Genomic DNA, 20,000 nt, shown 5'->3' on the forward strand with positions numbered 1-20,000 from the left:
TTCCTCCAAACACGACGAGTTGAGTTTATACCAAAAAGTTCTATTTTGGTTTCATCTGACCACATGACATTCTCCCAATCCTCTGCTGTATCATCCATGTGCTCTCTGGCAAACTTCAGACGGGCCTGGACATGCACTGGCTTAAGCAGGGGGACACGTCTGGCACTGCAGGATTTGATTCCCTGTCGGCGTAGTGTGTTACTGATGGTAACCTTTGTTACTTTGGTCCCAGCTCTCTGCAGGTCATTCACCAGGTCCCCCCGTGTGGTTCTGGGATTTTTGCTCACCGTTCTCATGATCATTTTGACCCCACGGGATGAGATCTTGCGTGGAGCCCCAGATCGAGGGAGATTATCAGTGGTCTTGTATGTCTTCCATTTTCTGATAATTGCTCCCACAGTTGATTTTTTCACACCAAGCTGCTTGCCTATTGTAGATTCACTCTTCACAGTCCGGTGCAGTTCTACAATTATTTTCCTGGTGTCCTTCGACAGCTCTTTGGTCTTGGCCATAGTGGAGTTTGGAGTCTGACTGTTTGAGGCTGTGGATAGGTGTCTTTTATACAGATAACGAGTTCAAACAGGTGCCATTAATACAGGGTAACAAGTGGAGGACAGAAGAGCTTCTTAAACAAGAAGTTACAGGTCTGTGAGAGCCAGAGATCTTCCTTGTTTGAAGTGACCAAATACTTATTTTCCACCATCATTTACAAATAAATTCTTTAAAAATCCTACAATGTGAAATCCTGGATTTTTTTTCACATTCTGTCTCTCACAGTTAAAGTGTACCTATGATGAAAATTACAGACCTCTGTCATCATTTTAAGTGGGAGAACTTGCACAATCGGTGGCTGACTAAATACTTTTTTGCCCCACTGTATATATATATATATACATATATACATATATATATATATATACACACATACATATATATATATATATATATATATATATATACTGTATATACATATACATACATATATGTATATACATATATATATATATATATATATATATATATACACACACACACACACACATACATACATATATATATATATACACACACACACATACATATATGTATATATACACACACACACACACACACATACACCTACATGTATGTATGTATATATGTATGTAAATACCGTATTTTTCTGACTTTAAGTCGCAGTTTTTTTCATAGTTTGGCCGGGCTCCAGTGCAATTTATATATGTTTTTTTCCGTCTTTATTATGCATTTTCAGCAGGTGCGACTTATACTCCGGTGCGACTTATACTCCGAAGAATATGGTATATATATATATATATATATATATATATATATATATATATATATATATATATATATATATATATATATACATATATATATACACATACACAAATAATAAAATGTCAATAAATTGAAATAGACTATCGTATAGTGTATGGCCTAACTTGTAGTAAACTATAGTGAAGTTGTGTATAAATGAATATATAAAAACACCTTTCAATTTCCATTCCATTATTGTTTTCATCAGCGACTAAACAAATCTAGACGTGGTCGTTGACAGCCACGAATCAAAATAAACATTCACGATACAGCACATTACCAATATTGACAGGTCTAGAACTGCTGAATTCCGAGAGCATACGATCGACTAATTTAGCACTCCATTTAAACTATAAAATTAACCTACCGAAAGAAGTTGTGTAGCTTGCTACATTTTTTCCCAACCGCCTGTAATTTTTTTCGTGTTTTCTTTTTTTGAGTTGTTCCTTACTCAGCATTTTGAGAGCTGCCTGACCTAAATTCACCGAACACCTGACGTGCTTCCAGACCCTGATGCAACTCGTGTATCTCTCGGAACAACTCGGCTGTTTTCGTTGTCGGTTAACCTTTGACACACGCTTCCAAAATGGCTGTGCCCATGTTGTTTATACCAATTAGGGATAATTATGAAATGTCTTAAAAGAAGAAGAAAAAAAGTAATGTCGTTTTTTTTTTATCAATTTATTCGACAAAACAATTACGTTACAATTGTCCGTTATAAGGATGTCACAGTATGACATTTTGTTAGCATGGTTATTGTGACCAAAATTATCATGGTTATTACTTTCGCAGTATTTTTAAATGTGCTCAAAATTTAAAAAAAAAATCTAACCAAGTCTTATTTAAAAAAACACAACACTTTCAAGATGATTTCCTTTGTAGGAGAAACATTATTGTAGATAAAAACACTGTTTCATGGACCTCAAGTAGAAGTTGAATGTGCATATGAAAGCAAAAAAAGCATTAAACAAAGTAATATGGCAGAAAAGAAATAATAACATAAATAACTAAAATAAATAATAAATACATCGTGCAAGATAGCACTTTACTTTATAAGAGATTCAAAATTAAAAACCAAAGTAAGAATTTTGAAAGGTGGCACCTGATGGCCATAAGACGTAACTGCACTTTTTGTCCATATATACCATAATACATGGTGTTCATGTATTAGATCTAGTGCTGCCAATTATGGCCAAAGTAATAATTAAGATTATTTTTTTATCAAAATTTAAATCATGATTACTGATTGTTAGGTAAAGCAGTGTTGGGTGTGAATGTAATACCATCATGTCATTTGTAATGTCAAATAAAAAGGCTATAGATAAATGTTATCCATATAAAGACAAGTATTTGTTTTTTGTTCATTAATAATATCAACGTGTCATCTTTTTGTCATTACATGTCTTTATCTCTATTTTTACATTTTGATAGTAAGTTTTTTTTATTTATTATCTATTTATTTTTTAAAGTTATTTACATTTATATGTTGTGTAGATGCTGTATCGGGACAGATCCATTAAGAGTTTGAGCAGAAATATGTTGTGTAGGAATTAACTATACACAATAAAACATTAACAAAATACTGTGTCGCATGAATGTTTTTTTAAGTAATTACTTTGGGACATGATAAAACACAAGTAATGTAAAAAAAAAAAACGGTGTTTACTTTTTGATATCAATATAAAACTCAAAGCAGTTTGGCTAATGAAGATTAAGTCTAATAAACAAGCTTTGTTCTTCTCCAACGCTCCATAGTGGTTCAGTACAACAGTTTGGCCAACAAAAATAAAGAGTGACACCTCTCACACCTCATACACAATCTTCACAGCCTGTGTTCAGTTCGATGAGATGACAAAACATTTTAGCTAGTATTGATCCACACATCTGCGGTCCCCTCCAAGGTTTCTCATTGTCATACCATTGGGTTGAGTTTTTTCTTGCCCTGATGTCGGATCTGACCCGAGATGTCGTTGTGGCTTGTGCAGCCCTTTGAGACACTCGTGATTTAGGGCTATATAAGTAAACTTTGATTGATTGATTGATTGATGTTATTTGAACACTGATACAGTTTTCAGTTAAATAAAGGACGAGTGAACATCCCAGTGAACAAACTAAAGACTTTATTAACAAGTTGTGACAACCTTCCCGACACATCGCCTACTGCATGTTTCCTCACGTCATTAACTCTCGGTCACAGCTGATGAACGCTGTATTGAGAAAATAAAAGCACCATCAAATAGCTTTGTCCTTCGCTATGTATTTTTAGTGTGGGACAAGTGTGTCTGTCTCCAATATTGTCCACACCTGTCATCATCTAAAAACAGCAGTGCATTCTTAAACGCATGCCGAGAAGCGAGGTAAAATGATGCGTTAGGCTCTGTTTACTCCGAGGAGAAATCTCCGGAGCAAAGTCTGAGTAGTTTATGCAACGTGATTTTCAAGCCAGACGACCTTGTTTTCAGGAAGTAAACAGTGTTGCCTAAAATGCATTAATAAATTACTTTTTTTCGGTAAATAAAAAAGGAGACGGTACTAATAACAGGCGGGAATTTTATTGCGGTTTATTATTATACCATTTCCCTCGTTCATTATCAAGTAAAAAGTCAAGGGCAGTTACGGCATGTTCTTGCCGTCAATGCTGGTCAATTTTTTAGGGCATTACGGCAAGTGACAAGGGCGGTCGCGGCACTTGCTGCGGTTGCCGTGGTTAAATTCGAGCCCTGGTATAGGTATCGATTCTTCAGTACCGGAAAATTGTACCATATTGGTTCAAATGTGAATGGTACCCAACCCTATCGCTGTGCTTACTCGCTGCACTTTAAGTCATATGTCAAGCTCAACAGCCAAGAGAAGCTTTTGTAACCTTTAACCTACAAGGATGTGAGCACCCTTTGAGGAAAAAAAAGAGAACATTAACAAAAAAAAGGCCCATTTCTATCAACACAAAGTGCTGCCATGCAAACACTGAAGGAAAATGCAATTGGGTGCATTTCTACACTATATTTTACCTTTAGATTTATTCTTATCTACCAACCTCATTTGGCTGTCTTTCTGACACTCACTTGTCCTGTACCACAGAATGTTTAAGTTATTTTAGTAGATCATTTACTAACATTATTATAATTTCAAAATGTAATGTAAAATTCTACAACATGCATGCGAGAACGTGCAAAAAATGTTTTTGACAACACTATCCTGTAGCCACGCCACATCAGGTGGCGTGACTTCTGTTTACAATCTGTCACGTCAAAAATATACCTTCTCACTGGCTACTAATAAATACTCTAGAACTGATTCGGAACTAACAGTGTTCGGCTTGTAATTATGCAAATATGATTAGCAGCAAAATAGACAGCCGTCAACATTGTGGCCCGGAGAGCGAAAGGCGTGAGCGAGCTAGATGATGCTAATAACTATGCTAACTAGCGAGCTTGTTTCGGTGCTCCGCATCGTCTGCCCGTCCTGCAACTCAGTGCAGTGTTTAGGCAAGAAAACCTGCTGCTGAGGCGAGCGTTAAACAAATGTTGTTTGGATAGATTTGATATTTCATCAAAAAATGCAGAAGTGAAATTTTTACCCGAAAATGTATGTTTAAAAATGTGGATTTCCATGTTTTTGCGGAAATTTCACATGCCCGAGCCTGTTTTGCAAAAAGTTTTTATCATATTTTTTATAAAAAATGAACTGCAAAAATCTGTTGCAAAAATCTGTAGAATCGATTCTGAATCAAATCGTCACCCCAAGAATCGTAACTGAAACATGAGTTGTTCTAAGATTCCTATCGCTATTAGTCACTACTGCATGGTGTTATATCACTTAAGGATAGAAAAGACAAACACATACAATTCCAACAAACCATGTTTGTCCACCATGAGCACCCCCGACCTAAACGCTATTGTGTCAGCAGTGCAACACTCACTGGCAGCGGAAGTCTCGATTCAGTAGTTTGTGTTTGTCGCGGACATGTCGTCTCAGACTTGAGGTTGAGGTGAAGGAGCTCTCGCATTTTTTACAAGGGAAGTTCTTCAGGATCTAAAAGCACACACATGATGACATGAAAATGCATGTTGTGTGACTTGGAAAAAAAAAAGTATCTTAACTCGGGGACCTTGTTATGCTGTTTAGCCATGTGGTTGATGTACTCTTCTCGGTCAAGGAAACGTGCTTTGCAGTCAGCACACTTCCACTCTGAGACCGTCTCGGTCATCTCCGCTTTACAGTCCTCCTCTGAGTCTTTATCCATTCCGTCGTCCCCGTCTGAGCTCTCTAATTTGACTGGCGGCTGTAAACTGGGAGTAGCTGGGACGGTGGGCAACTCTTGTTTGGATGACTTGTGGTTCTGAGGAAAAGAAAATACATATTAACAGTTCAACTTTAATGCTGGATTACAATTAATGAGGGTCAGAATACCTTGAAATGGTCCATTAGGGAATATCTTTGAGAGAATAGTCTGGTACACTCTGGACATTTGTACACATGAACCTTTTGATTGGTTAAATGTGATTCAAAGTGGACGTACAGCAAAGACTTGTTTGTGAAAACTGTGTCACACATGACACATTTATAGATCAACCTATGGAAGACAAACATGGTGAACATAAGAGGAACATACAGTGAAACCTTGATTTAGTCTATTTGCAAACTTTTCGATTAACAAACTTTTAGATGGAGCCTAATATGCCTCTTTGTGCAAACCATGTCTCTGTGCAGGAAAACGAAATTCATTTTGTGTTCCGCCTGCAGGCAAGAAGCAAGGCACAGCATTTTTGGGGAGGCGTAGGCCTACACATCACTCGCTGCACATTGCAGTACACTACTAGTCACGACTCAGTGCTTCAACGTGTGTGCCTTTTTCTGTGTTTTTTGGCCTTTTGACAAGTTTTGTCCATTTTGCAAAGTCAATATAACTCCCAAAAAATCAACAGATTAGTGTGGAAAGGAGTGAATTACTGTGGAGTTTAAAAAATAAAAAATAATAATAATAATAAAAAAGGCTATTTGCAAGGCGTTTACAAATATGGAAAAATTGACAAAGCAGGCTTTGTACCACAAGTTTTACATGTGATGAGATCATTTTTTCTAGAAAAATGCCAGAGCAGACTTATTTCACAGCAGAGGAATAACCCTGCCCGACTTCAGTGTGCCTCTTTCAAGGCCGCAAACACGCCACCTCCGCCCCCTTTATTCCCTGTCTGCTGTTTCTCTTCAACTTCTCTGCTGATGTTAATGTGGGTGGATTTTACTTTTTAAATTGTTTATTTTTGTAGCAATATAATTTAGGTTAAGGGTTTTTGTGATTTATGATCGTTTGTTTAATATACAGTTCTGTACAGAGCTTTATATTGTGTTCAAAGTGTACAAACCTTCACTAAAATATGGACTTTTGTTGAGTCTGGAACCCATTATTCATATTTACCTTGTTTCTTATGAAGAAATTTGCTTCACTATACAAACTTTTCTGTTTACCAACCCCATTCATAAACCAATTAAGTTTGTAAATCGAGGTTCCATTGTAAGTATATAAACGTTACTATCTGTGTGCGGCGTACAAAGCCTGTCCCTCAGTCAACGTCGGATGCTGCGTCGTGATGTGACTTTGTGTGCTAGGTGCAGATTTGAAAGCCATGGGACAGCTGGGACACTTGTGGAAAATATCACAATGAGCCTGCTGGATGTGAGACTTCACCGAGTTCAAGCCTCCAAACACCACCAGGCAACTGGAGCATCTGCAAAAACAAAAACAAGCTCAACAGTGGCATCAAACTGCCCTAAAACTGATGTAGGATAAGCTAGTTTTACAAGGTTGCTTGAGTTCTCAATAAATTCTTCTTACACATGCTGTTATGGCCCATTCCACTCATATAACGTTTCATGCAAATCAGCAAAAGAACCTTTGCATAATACAGTGAAGTTAAGTCGACATCCCTCAGGCATAAATGGCTGCCATTGCTTGAATATTTACTTGTGACTTCAGGTTACTTTAGTTCAGAGACCTAAGGAGATCTTTATTTTTTTGTATGGCAGCTTGATATATTTCACACTTTTTTATAAAAATTATTCTGTTCTCATATATTTATACTGTTATCTAACAGAGCTACTGTTGTAATTGTGTTGTATGTCTTGACTACAATGATTTTGAAGCTTTTATTCATTAACCACCTCACCCTAGTATTAATGAAGTACAGCGGTGCTAATGAATTGAAAACGGTACTATACTGCCTTTGAAAAACACCAGTATTTTTTTTCATCCGCATGCTGCCGGTGTGACGGTGACGTACAGAGCGGAGGAGCATGTTTAGTGGGTCAGCGCGTACACACTCACAGAGCACACAAAGAGAAACAGTGTGGAGAAGAAAAATAGCAAATAAAGGCAATTCTACTGGTTAATAAAGAGGGTGCGTGAAGCGCAATATGAAGGCATTTGGGCTTCAAAACTATCGATAAAGATTAGGCTTTGCGTCAAACTTAGCTAAACAATTAAATAACAAGCAGTCAAATCGGCAGGTAATATAGTTAACTCGCTCCCCTGTGGTGCACATAGAGATACGTAGACGCGCACACAGCTGCTTTGCTTTATACCAAATATTAGCGGAGTTAAAACCGCCCACGTAGCGTAAACTAATGCTTGTGAAATTACTGAATTTTATAACAAATCGCTACAATTTGCGTTTTATCCTGAACAATGCCTGTTTTACCTATACAAGTCTTATCTGTGTAGTTTTAGCCAAAGTATTGTTTTAGTATTTGTCTTAAAGCACAGACCAATAGTGGCCACCAAAAATCATAAAGTCAATAAAGCTTTCTATTTCATTATAACCTAATCCTAGATTATGGTAGGCTGTTTGTAATATATAAAATTGCAAATTGTTCTTCGAGTGCAACAACAAAAAAGCCCAATGCGTTTAATGCTTTTTAATTTGTATTTTAATCTTCTAAAATTGTTCTTTGAGTGCAACAAGAACGATAATGTTTAACATACCGTAAGATTTTTTGTTCAAATGAAACCAACAGTATGAAATGAGAAGAATCGAAATACATTTTGGTACGGGTACAGCTACTAAAATATTGGTATCGGGGCAACTCTAGAGTGAACAATGTGTGAAGAAGGCACTACCGACCTGATAAGTATGGAAGTAGAATTGTCTCACATCAACTTATATATATCAATATGATATTAATACATATGCATATATTAATAAATATACAAATACAAATGTGATATACAAATAAATACATTATTTGTATAAATAAAGACTTAGACTTAGACAAACTTTAATAAACGCGTATTTGTAAATATATTTTTGATATTTGAAAATATATACAAATAAAATGTATAAATATAAAACTGTGACATACAAATAAATCAAGAATGTGTATAAATAAATGTGTATTTGTAAGTATATTTTTGATATTTTAATATAAATATGCTTGATTTTGTATTTGTATTGAATTTGCATATGTGGATCGCTTTTTTGCTTTTGTGTCGATGAGACATTCCTACCACAAACCAGATGCACAAATAAATGTGACCTACACACTCCCCTGAACAACCAGCAGAGGGCACTGCAGCCAGAGTGATCTGGGTCACAGACATGGTCAGACACTGGCGAGCCAATCAGAGGCACACTCGGGAGGGTCATATTACATCATGACTTTTGGGATGATTTGACACACATTGCACTGATAAGAGAACAGTATCTACATGGGGACAAGGTCATTAAACGGCATTGATACAATAAAATAAGCAGCTAGCACGGTCTTTCAGATTAACTGGATAAATTAGCATTCGCTAATACAACGCTAACGTTAGCTAGCTCAGGCCCATCGTGCGTTCTCTCTGTAAATACGTGGATTGTTTTTGTGCAGAGAACTCCGGGCATTTTGCATATAATGCATATAATGCTCTGTGACCCAGACCGCTCTGGCTGCAGTGCCCTCTGCTGGTTCAGGGGAGTGTGTAGGTCACATTTATTTGTGCATTTGGTGTGTGGTAGGAATGTCTCATCGACACAAAAGCAAAAAAGCAATCCACATGTGCAAATTCAATACAAATACAAAATCAAGCATATATATATATATATATATATATATATATATATATATATATATATATAAGTTGATGTGAGACGATTCCACTTCCATAACTAAGAGCTGATAAATCAGAGAGAGAAAGAAATGATAAGAGTATGATCTGCTCACAGATGCTACCTGGTGGTTGTTTGAGAATACTGCAGCTTGTCCTGGATGAATTAATCAAGCACCACTCCTAATACTTAAGTCACACGCACAGTTCTCACGAAAATGAGGCAAAAATGTAAATGGACATTTTGTTCGTTCAACCAGGACTTGATGAGATGGTTGACATAGACAGGTTGTCAACATAAGGGACAGACATAAGCTGGTTCCACTGTATTCAAAACTTAACCCGGAAGGTTTAACGCAAACAAATCTAAAAATGTATTTAGTTTCAAATGTAACACATGCAAATATTGGATTTTGGCCAACTAGTAAGACTATGTCTCTCGATTGGCCTGAAAACGCCTCGGGATCCCCCGGGAAGAGCTGGACGAAGTGGCTGGAGAGAGGAAAGTCTGGGCTTCCCTGCTTAGGTTGCTGCCCCCGCGACCCGACCTCGGATAAGTGGAAGAAGATGGATGGATGGATGGATAGTAAGTACCAGTACATCTTTAAAGTAAGGCGTACAGTATGTAGTCAGTTGGTGTCCCAAGCAATTAAGTGCAATTCAGTGGAGGCCAATATGTGAGGAAATTCCTAACATGACAGCAGGTGGCCCTAAGAAGACCTCAAAAGGGTTGTTTGCAGCAATTAACCAGGAGGGTACTTATGTTCAAACAAGCTTTAAGTTGTTTTTTTGCCCTCTTTCTGGTCTGACCACATAAGCACGCACCACTAATATACACATGTACAACCAAAGGATAATGTCATGTTACTAAAGCAGTCTTTGGAAAACTGTATGATTTCATCAACAGGAGTATCATAATCACAATACCTTCAGTTTTTAAATTATTTCAGCTAGTAATAGACAATTTAATTTCCAATACGGTTGCGCAATACAGATGATATAAATGATATAAGTTTATTCTATACTATCGTGATAATGCATGTTGACGACAGTCTAGCTCTGCCCTGCAAATTTGACAGCGACAGGCCAACAAACACGTCCTCAACACAATGTAGCATTCTCGCTAGCGGCTAACGTCCCTCCGCATTGTGAAGCACCTTCGAAATCAGTAATCTTTGCCTTTTTGTCGGCAAATAACTACATTTCTTACAAGTGACATTATCACTGGAGGACGAAGAATAGCTAAATATGCTTCACTACACACTGTCGGAGGATATGTTAACCGCTAACTGCAAGCTAGAACTCTTGGATTGTAAACAAAGGTGGGCGAATTGATACAAATGTTGACAGTAACAATACCAAATATAATACCAATATGTGGTCGATTTGGTCGGTTAGATCGATATGATTTTATTATCCCAAAAAAACATTTGTCGTTTTTGTTAGTGTTTACAAACTCAGGAAATAAGTCACAGGAGGACTTTCAGGACAAAAAACAAATCAGAGCAAATATTTAAATATTTAATTGATATTGTTACACTGCCATCCAGTGTTTTGGCCTGATTATAATCGTGGTCAAAAATGTAATCATTCAATGATCTTGAACATTTTAAATATCAGCATTGGTATGATGAATACTGCTCCTGTAACTACTTGGTACTGGATCAATACCCAAATTCTTAGTATCCAAACAACAAAGGAATAAGTGATTATTACATTTTAACATACATTTAAATAGAAATATGTTAAAACAGAAAGTAACTAAATATTAACAGTATATTAGTAAGTAGAATAATAATTTTGAAAAAAATAATAGAACTGGAAATTACAGTATGCAGTATGTTACTGCATAAGTCAGCAGCCAAATTACGATCCTTTGTAACCCGTTTTGAAATGGTTCTATTATCATTTACATACCAAATAATATATAGTGATGGTTATCACAGGAAGCTGCAATATATATTGCGATATAGATTTCAGGCCATATCACCCATCCCTAACTTCTTGTTGTGACAAATATATATATTTATTTGTTAGTCGCTTGTGGTGGTCATATATTTTTGTGTACATTTTTTTTAAATATATTAGGCGGGGACGTACAGCACTGACAGAGAGAGCAAACACACACCTGTAACCGATGCGGCGTGAAAAGTGCAAACAAGTGTGATCCAGATGTGCTTGGAAATGCGCCTGCTTGGCCGTGCCGCCACATTCAGGACAGACGTACGGCGGGCCGCTTTGGTGGATGCGCTGATGAGCTGCTGCACTGCAGCTGTTGGGCAGTAGCATCGGAGGAGAACATTCCGTACATGGCTGCAGAGCATCCAAAAAAAAAAAAGAAGAAAAGAAAAAGAGTCAGAGTATGTAATGAAGTTGTAAGAGAAAATAAAACAATGTTCACATATGACTCACTGTGCTTTGAGCTTGTTTGATTTCTTGGAAATGTTGAGCCACCTCTTCTTTACTGCTGAACTGAGCCTGACATTCTGGACATTTATTCCCCATGTATTGCACTGTGTCTGCTTTCTTGTTAGGCATCACTAGATTTGGCTGCACTTTGGGCTGGACAATGGACTGACCTAAAAATGATGCACATACAATGACCAATGGGTGATCTTTCTTTAATAAGCTGAGTTCATCTGTTCCAGGGACAAGCTGTTACCATCATAAAACCTTTACTCACTGTAAAAAAAATGTATCTCAATTTTCTTGCCTAAAATTCAGATTATTTCTGACAGTTCATTCAAACACACACACACACAGGTCCATGGACTTGGGTTTTAAAGATTGAACATAACTCAAAAAGGTATTGCCAGATTTCATGTAACTTTGAGGAAATGTCCGAAATAGTATAAGGGAACCAGTGACGAGATTTAAGGGGTGATCCGCATCACCATCGTGGTGCCGCCGTTGTGGGCAGTGTTGCCAAGTCAGTGGCTTTGGGCTTGGTTATTTTTTGGAAAGTCGCTTGCAAATTTCGTATTTTGTGGGTTGTGTTTTTTGGGCTGATTTTGAAGCTCATTTGGGCTTGCTTTTCTGTACCCACAATAAAGAAAAACACGAGTATACCGTTAGGTAGTTTGTGCTTTCTAGACAATATTTCCTGAACATCATGGTCACATGACCTGGCACGCCCCCAAACACACTCACACAAATGACGCATTTGCAACTATTCCAGAGCCCAGACTGACAAGATGAGATTCATCACCAACTGCGCTCTCCTTACTCACCATTGTGTGTTATACTCAATGGTTAACTGGACGTCTTTATATGCTAAATGCTTCAATCATTGGTATGTGTTCATCTACAAAACCATTATGGGTATCACTCCATCTTATCTGTCTTGTCTTTTAACAAAGAAACAAGGAAGTCACAATCTTCGTTCAATGAATGTTCAGCAATTTGTTGTCCCTAAAGTAAGAACTGAACTGAACTGGGCAAGAAAGCATTTAGGTTTTCAGCACTGAATGCTTGGAATAACCTACAATCGGCTCTTCAACTTCAAACTCTTGTTACATTAAATGAGTTTAAAGTTTCTGTGAAAGGATTGCAGTCTACCTTGTCTGTATGCACATGTGTTATGGGAGCAAGTTTTAATGTTGTAAATTTGATGCTTTATGTGTTGTTTACTGTTTTTAATGTAACCTTGCTGCTGCCCTCTTGGCCAGGTCTCCCTTGGAAAAGAGATCTTTGATCTCAATGGGATTTTACCTGGTTAAATGAAGGCTTAATAAAATAAAAAACAAGTGACAAGACACAATGAGAATTAGTGGCAGTAAGTCTTGAAATCCTCATAAAAAGTACTGTATAATTTGAACTATTAATATATTAAAAAAAAGTATTAAAATGAAATTAACACTCTTTGTTCACTATGCTGAAGGATGACAAGATATGTGGAAATATTGTGTGATGTCATTTACAATGATGGGATGAACTCCAAGCTTTGGTTTCAAAATGTAAAAACAAAACAGCCGTACAGAAACGTGAATGATTGCCACTAACCATTGGGTTCTTTCTGGCTGATCATCAGCTCGACAGGCACAGGTTTCATGACCAGGTGCGAGCACTGCATGATCAGGCCTCTCTCCTTGTGTTCCCTGGCGTGGAAAAGCAGGCTGCACTTGTTGAAGAAGGCCAGCCGCTTGGCGCAGTGATTGCACGTCACCTCGATGCGCAGTGATCGCCGATCGTAATGCCGGGACAGACTCTGCTCCAGGGCGAAGGCGTCGCCACACTCTAAACAGCGGTAACCCTGCAAAAAATTTAAATTAGATAACAATAGGTAACTGGTAAATTTATCCATAACATTTTGACTTTTTCCACTAAGCGGTGCGTTTCGCCACAATACAGAATGGTTTGGATTACAAAACTCTGACAATTGTCAGTCCAATCACTGGACAGCAATGTCTGTGCAAGCGTCCACAAGCATGCTACCGAGACTCTGCTTCCCAACAAAGTAGGAAATAAACATTAAAATGATCACAAAACGTGATTGATAACGGCACTTTGACAAACAAAGACTGACTGGTGCCAGCTTGCTAGTTTAAATGCTAAAATGAAAACAAGAAACATTAACTGTATTTTCCCATTAAGAAACGACATACCCCAAACCAAACTTATATAAACACATGACTGTCTGAGCAACTAAGTTATTCAACTGTGCACAATGAACCTACAAGCTTTGCTCTCTTCAAATAGAGTGATCGTTCTATATATAAAGATTAAGGTGAGGCCGAGGTGTTTTTACGCTGTGTTCAAGGACCACTGAAAAGAGTAGGACGCCACAATGCCCGCCAGAAATAGTAAATAATGTTAATATATTGTATTTTTTACACACTTTATTCAAAACAATCTTAAAGTGTTACAGTACAAACCAATATTTAAAACAATAAAAGTTTAAGCATTTAAACAGTTAAAATACTAACAGCAAAACACTATCGGGAGTAGAGGAAACACAAAACATGCAAAATAAGGGCTTTTCTAACAGTGTATCTATTTATTTTAGTTATCTAAAAACAATAACTTGGTCAAAAGATTTGTGTCTATAAGTACTTTTTGAGCACATTCTAAAATAAAGCAACAATATTGGACACTGTGATATGTGATATCCCTAATATACAGTATATTTGGCACAAATTATAGTAAAACCTTTTCAAAGAAAGTTACAGGCTATAAAAACACCTCTTGGCAGCTGAAAAGGTTGAAAAATGCTGACAGCATCTCGATTTACTTATCGGCGCATGGCTTGCAATTCTCTTCTTAAACACTAAAGGGCAGTGTTTTTCTGGGGGAGCAACCACAACACTGGTGGATTGGATTTTAGCTTCCTGTAAGTAGTAGTTGTATTAAACAGCGGCAACTGAATCAACATCCACATTGTTGTTGGAGCTTTAGATTATCATTTTCAACCAACGCTCACTTTTATTGTCCATATTGCTCCGAAACCAAAAGAGAATACTTTTGCGCAGGTAACTTGTTTAACCCCTCAACGACGCGAACGCATTAACTGTATATCATTATTTCTAATAGGAAAAACTTGCTTTGTTTTTTGTAGAATTCAGTTTTTGTCAGACCTTTTGGTACGGATTACTAACGAAAACCGACTGTATAGTAGTTGAGATTGACTTAACAGCGTCTCTGCTGGCTGCAGCCAAGTAGTGCACTGCATTTTGCAAGTCAGTATAGACATCCTACTCTACATAGAGGCGTTCAAGTTCACTGTGTAACTAACTATGAGTGTTCAGACACCAATGTTTTTTCACATTTATTCATATAACTCCTATGAGAAATGCCATACCCCACTATGGGAACCTAGCAATAGATCCATCTCTAATGCAGACAGAGAGCCCGTAACAGTGAATGTTGATTGTCAGGTTTACCTGTGCAGGTAGAGGAAGGCCCCACTCTGCTGGAGGAGGAGAGCTCAGGTCTGGTTTATAACAGGGCAGCAGGTTCTTATTGGTGAGAATTTTATTGAAGCTTTCCACCAAGTTGGTCTGGCTCTTGGTTATGATGGACCCGGCGCTATTTACAATAGAGGCCGGTCTGCTGCTGCTGCTCTGAGGAGGACTCTGCAGAGTGGTGCGTCCCAGGCTGCGTAGGCTGACACCACTTGGGATGGTTGATGAGATGGACATGGGGGGAAGAGGTGCCGTTTTGGTGACTGCGGGAGGGACTTTTGATTTCAGGACTGCTGTGCTTTTTTCTTTGAGGGCACCTTTACGAGGAACCCCCTTTTTAGATCTTGGATTGGGTGCTTGCGGTGAAGATTTTGACGTATCCGCACGCTTCAAATTAGCTCGCTTTTTAGGTGTCGTCTTTGCGCAGTTCCTCGGAGGCACTTTGATTTTAAATTTGAGGGGCACCAATTCGGGTGGAGCTGCGATGGCAACTATAGCAGTGCCAGACGACGACTCACCAATTTCCTCATTTCCATTTTGAGCTCGCTGCCCTGGTGTCTTTTCACGGTCACTAAGCTCCTCCTGATGATCACACGAATTGGTATTCCCCGTTGGCGCCGATTCTGGGCTGATGATTCTCTTCGGCAACACAAGTCCCGTCTCGCTAGGTGGTGGGCTCTCGGGCGAGTCCCTCTCTTCAATGACGTGCTCGGGGTATTTCTCCTGTCGCACTGGTGCAACGTGACAGTTCTCAGGCTTCCCCACCTGCTCGTCTGAGGCGCTGGACGATGCATCCGGAGGAGTGATTGAGGTGGTTTCTGGGGAGGTGCACAGCCGAGGTTGATGCTTCACGCCGTGCTTCAATTTCGGAGGCGACGGCATGACAAATTCTGGGCTTTCGTGGATGACCAGTGGACTTCCCAAGTCTGGTTCCGAGTCCTCCTCATCCAAGTCTGTCATATTCTTCTTTGACCTGTTCCCATTGTGTGTTAAAGGCGAAGCATGCTGGACTACATGCGCTTCCTCCTTCTTCTGCAAAGGCGGCGGCGAGGAAGGACTTGGGAATTTCGAAGATTCCAGATCATAACCTTTGTCCCCATCGTTTAAACTCCATGGTGTCGCTTTGGATCCGAGCTGAGCACCAGCAGCAGCAGACCCGTTAAGGGCAGCACCGTATTGTGAACAGGTGTCATCCATCTCTGTGGTGTTGTCTTGTTCTCCATCTCCATTGTTAGAACTCTCCTCATCTTCACTAGCCCGCACAGTGTTCATCACAATAACACTGACAGCAGGGGGATCAGTGTGAGAGGTAGGTGAGTGACTTTTGCTTTCGTCAGCATTATTACTATTGTCATTATTAATAGCAGCAGACACCTCGTTGTCTTCTGGGCTTGACTGGATAGCATCAATGTCAGGGATATCAAACGCTGCCAGCAAGTCGTCAAAGTCTGGAGTCTTCATGTCCCCCATGGCCCGCGAAACCCTTTGAAAACCTATCAAGTCAACAGTGAGTTAGGAAAAAGTCATTTGTTGTGGACTTTCATTAAACATCCTAAGGGTTCAGCTCCGTGTACATTCCATTTCCAATTCTTAAAGGCAAATCAAAAAACAAATTGAGCCATTTTTTCTATTTTAATTTCTGGAAAACAAAAGTTGGACAACTATTTAATGACACTTTTTTAAAACAAAAATAGGACTCCTGCTGAACAAAAATGGTCCGTGTACCTTCCGTTCATTCTATTTCCAATTCTGAAATGCAAATCAAAAAACAAAATTAGGGCCGTTTTTTCGAATTTTATTATAAATGGGAGATTTTAAAACAAACAAAAAGGGGGTTGATTTTCATTAAAATATTGCCATCAAATAGGATTTTGTGCTATTTTCCTTTTATGGATTTTAATTTTTCCAGATAAACACAAAAATCGAATACATGTTAATCTAAAATGCAAAAATGCGTGGTTATCTGTGTGATGACAAATTGAACTGGAATCCGTATTTTAGCTTTTCCTTTGCATTTAGCATGTTTTTAATAAAACGTAACATCTTTGTTCAGCAGGAGTCCTATGGTCATTTTAAAAAAGTGTCATTAAATAGTTTCAATCAATTTTTGTTTCAGAAATGAAAACAGAGGAAATGGCCCAAAATTTGTTTTTTGATTTGCATTTAAGAATTGGAAATAGAATGAACGGACCTAAATACTGCTTCCCGTTCAATTTGCCATCACACAGATAACCACGCATTTTTGCATTTTGAATATATATATCTGTATATTTGATTTTTGTGTTTATCTGGAAAAATAAAAATCCATAAAAGAAAAACAGCACAAAATCAAATTTTATGGCAATATCTTAATGAAAATCAACCTTTTTTTGTTTGTTTTAAAATCTGTCATAAATATTAAAAATCGAAAAACTGCCTTAATTTTGTTTTTTGATTTGTATTTCAGAATTGGAAATAGAATGAACAGAAGGTACACAGACCGCATGTTTTATGTTCATTGAATTTTCTTTTCATGAGTAGAAATTGAAAAACAAAAAACTATATTTATTTAAATTTAATTTTACAATGCAAGTAAGAAATAACAAAAACAAAGCGTCCCTTTTGGTCCGTGTACCTTCCATTCATTCTATTTCCAATTCTGAAACTCAAATCAAAAAACTAAATTAGGGCCGTTTTTCGATTTTTATTACATATGGCAGATTTTAAAACAAACAAAAAAGGGTTGATTTTCATTTAAATATTGCCATAAAATTGGGTTTTGTGCTGTTTTCCTTTTATGGATTTTGATTTTAAGATAAACACAAAAATAGAAAAAACTGTTCATCTAAAATGCTAAAATGCGTGTTTATCTGAGTGATGACAAATTAAACCGGAAGCAGTCTTTTAGTTTTTCCTTTGCGTTTAGCATGTTTTTAGCATTACGGTAACATCTTTGTTCAGCGGGAGTCCTATTGTCGTTTTTAAAAAGTCTCATTAAATAGTTGTTCAACTTTTGTTTCAGAAGTTAATATAGAAAAAATGGCCCGGAATTTGATTTTTGATTTGCATTTCAGAATTGGAAAAAGAAGGTACACGGACCCTTTTTCATGGCAAAAACATCAACAAAATTGTTTGACTTTCATTTCATTTTTCATATAAAAACATTTTAAATCCTGCAAAATAGGCCAAAACGGATGTCTTTTCATAATCTGAGCCTAAGACAGTATGTAACTCATTTTAGCTCAGGGGCCGCATGGAGGAAATTATGCGCACACGCGTGCCAAACTATTACAGTCATTGCATTAAAAATTAAAAATAAAGACAACTTCAGATTGTTTTCTTTGTCTTACTTTGGCCAAAAATAGAACAAACACATTCTGAAAATATTACAATAAAAATATAGAAAAAAATACTGGCAGCGGTAAAGTTCAGATCCATGAAGGAAAGAAGTGAATGAATGTTTATAACTGAAGAAATGTACATATGTATAAAAATGTATTTTCTTTTTAATGAATTAAGTAACATTTTTTAAGACAACCTTTTTCCAAAACACAGTATAGAATGTGAGGTATAACAGGATCATGCATACATTTATCATTTGTTTTCAAAACGGTTACAAAAAAGTGTGACCCCAAAAATGTACTGTGAGACCCCATTTTTATGACTTGATGGGGTCCCTGGGACCCCATTTTGAAAATTCCAAGCGCCAACACTGATGGAGTATTGGTGCGTGCAAAACAGCACCAGGCGGCTGTGGCCTGCGGCCGGTTCTAATACTACCGGTAATCAAATATCATCCCGGGGCCATAGATAATTCATATGGCCTGCGGGCCTTGACTTTGACATCACTGGCCTAGGACACTGGAAGTTTTGATTTTTAAAGTAAAAAGCTGGGATACTACGGAACCCTAAAATATAAACTGGAAGCCCTACACAGAAATGATTTTAGACATGGCACAATGAGGACTGACATCAACAGAAATGTATACGCACATTTTACACGGAAGTAAAGGCAAAAAGGGATTTGATTACGAACCATGCAACACCAGTGCTGTACGGTGCAACAAATTTACTCTGCGACTTGGAAAAAAAAACTGTCGCACATGTGCGAATAGGGACCCTTTTATCGCATTTTGCTCCTAAAATAAATCCATCCAAATTTAATGAAACTAGAATAAAATGTTCGCCTATCTTATATGTATATATATATGTATATATCTATAGCATGTTTGAAATAGATTTAAGCAATAACCAAATGGACGAGTGCTCACTTACGCTGAGTGTTCCCCTCACACCGCCCCCTACTAACTCACATACTCAGTGTTCAACACGGAAGAATCAAGATCTTAGTTGAAGGAACTGGTCAGTAAAAGACAAAGCTTTTTTTACCACCACTTGACATAAACTGTGCTGCGCGCTCGTAACTACAAGGATCAGAGGACATATTGAACAAATCAATGATAGAAGTGACAAACTTGCAATTCAAATAATACCGCATTTGTTGACAAGAACATACAGCCATGGAAGCACATTCAATCTATTTATTAATCAGAGGTACTGTGTCATGAGAAAGGTGCAACATTATCTTATGTTTTTAGACCTTATTTAACAACAGATCATGAAGTAACTTAGGTGTCTTGCTTCCGGCGAGGCGTCCCTTCTCCGCTCCGTAAAAGTGTCCATCTCTTTTTTTTTTTTTCTTCTGTTGTGGTATATGC

General features: G+C 37.7%; 1 protein-coding gene across 3 annotated transcripts in view; it reads right to left on the reverse strand.

The window, feature by feature from the left end:
- LOC133621448 (zinc finger protein 687a-like) overlaps window positions 1-20,000 on the reverse strand; it is a 48,405-nt gene that overhangs the window by 15,434 nt on the left and 12,971 nt on the right. For 2 of the 3 annotated variants that reach the window (XM_072915585.1, XM_061983507.2), the window contains exons 2-9: window positions 15,283-16,796; window positions 13,406-13,655; window positions 11,816-11,982; window positions 11,532-11,716; window positions 6,870-7,046; window positions 5,731-5,893; window positions 5,429-5,659; window positions 5,240-5,352 (exon numbers count right to left, since the gene is read on the reverse strand). In XM_072915585.1, the coding sequence (XP_072771686.1) occupies window positions 5,240-5,352; window positions 5,429-5,659; window positions 5,731-5,893; window positions 6,870-7,046; window positions 11,532-11,716; window positions 11,816-11,982; window positions 13,406-13,655; window positions 15,283-16,773 (2,777 nt within the window). In that variant the 5' untranslated portion in view covers window positions 16,774-16,796. The remainder of the gene's footprint in view (window positions 1-5,239; window positions 5,353-5,428; window positions 5,660-5,730; window positions 5,894-6,869; window positions 7,047-11,531; window positions 11,717-11,815; window positions 11,983-13,405; window positions 13,656-15,282; window positions 16,797-20,000) is intronic. The other variant, XM_072915586.1, reaches the window with a different exon arrangement.

The sequence above is a fragment of the Nerophis lumbriciformis genome, linkage group LG21, assembly GCF_033978685.3.
Source record: "Nerophis lumbriciformis linkage group LG21, RoL_Nlum_v2.1, whole genome shotgun sequence".
NCBI classification, from domain to species: domain Eukaryota; kingdom Metazoa; phylum Chordata; class Actinopteri; order Syngnathiformes; family Syngnathidae; genus Nerophis; species Nerophis lumbriciformis.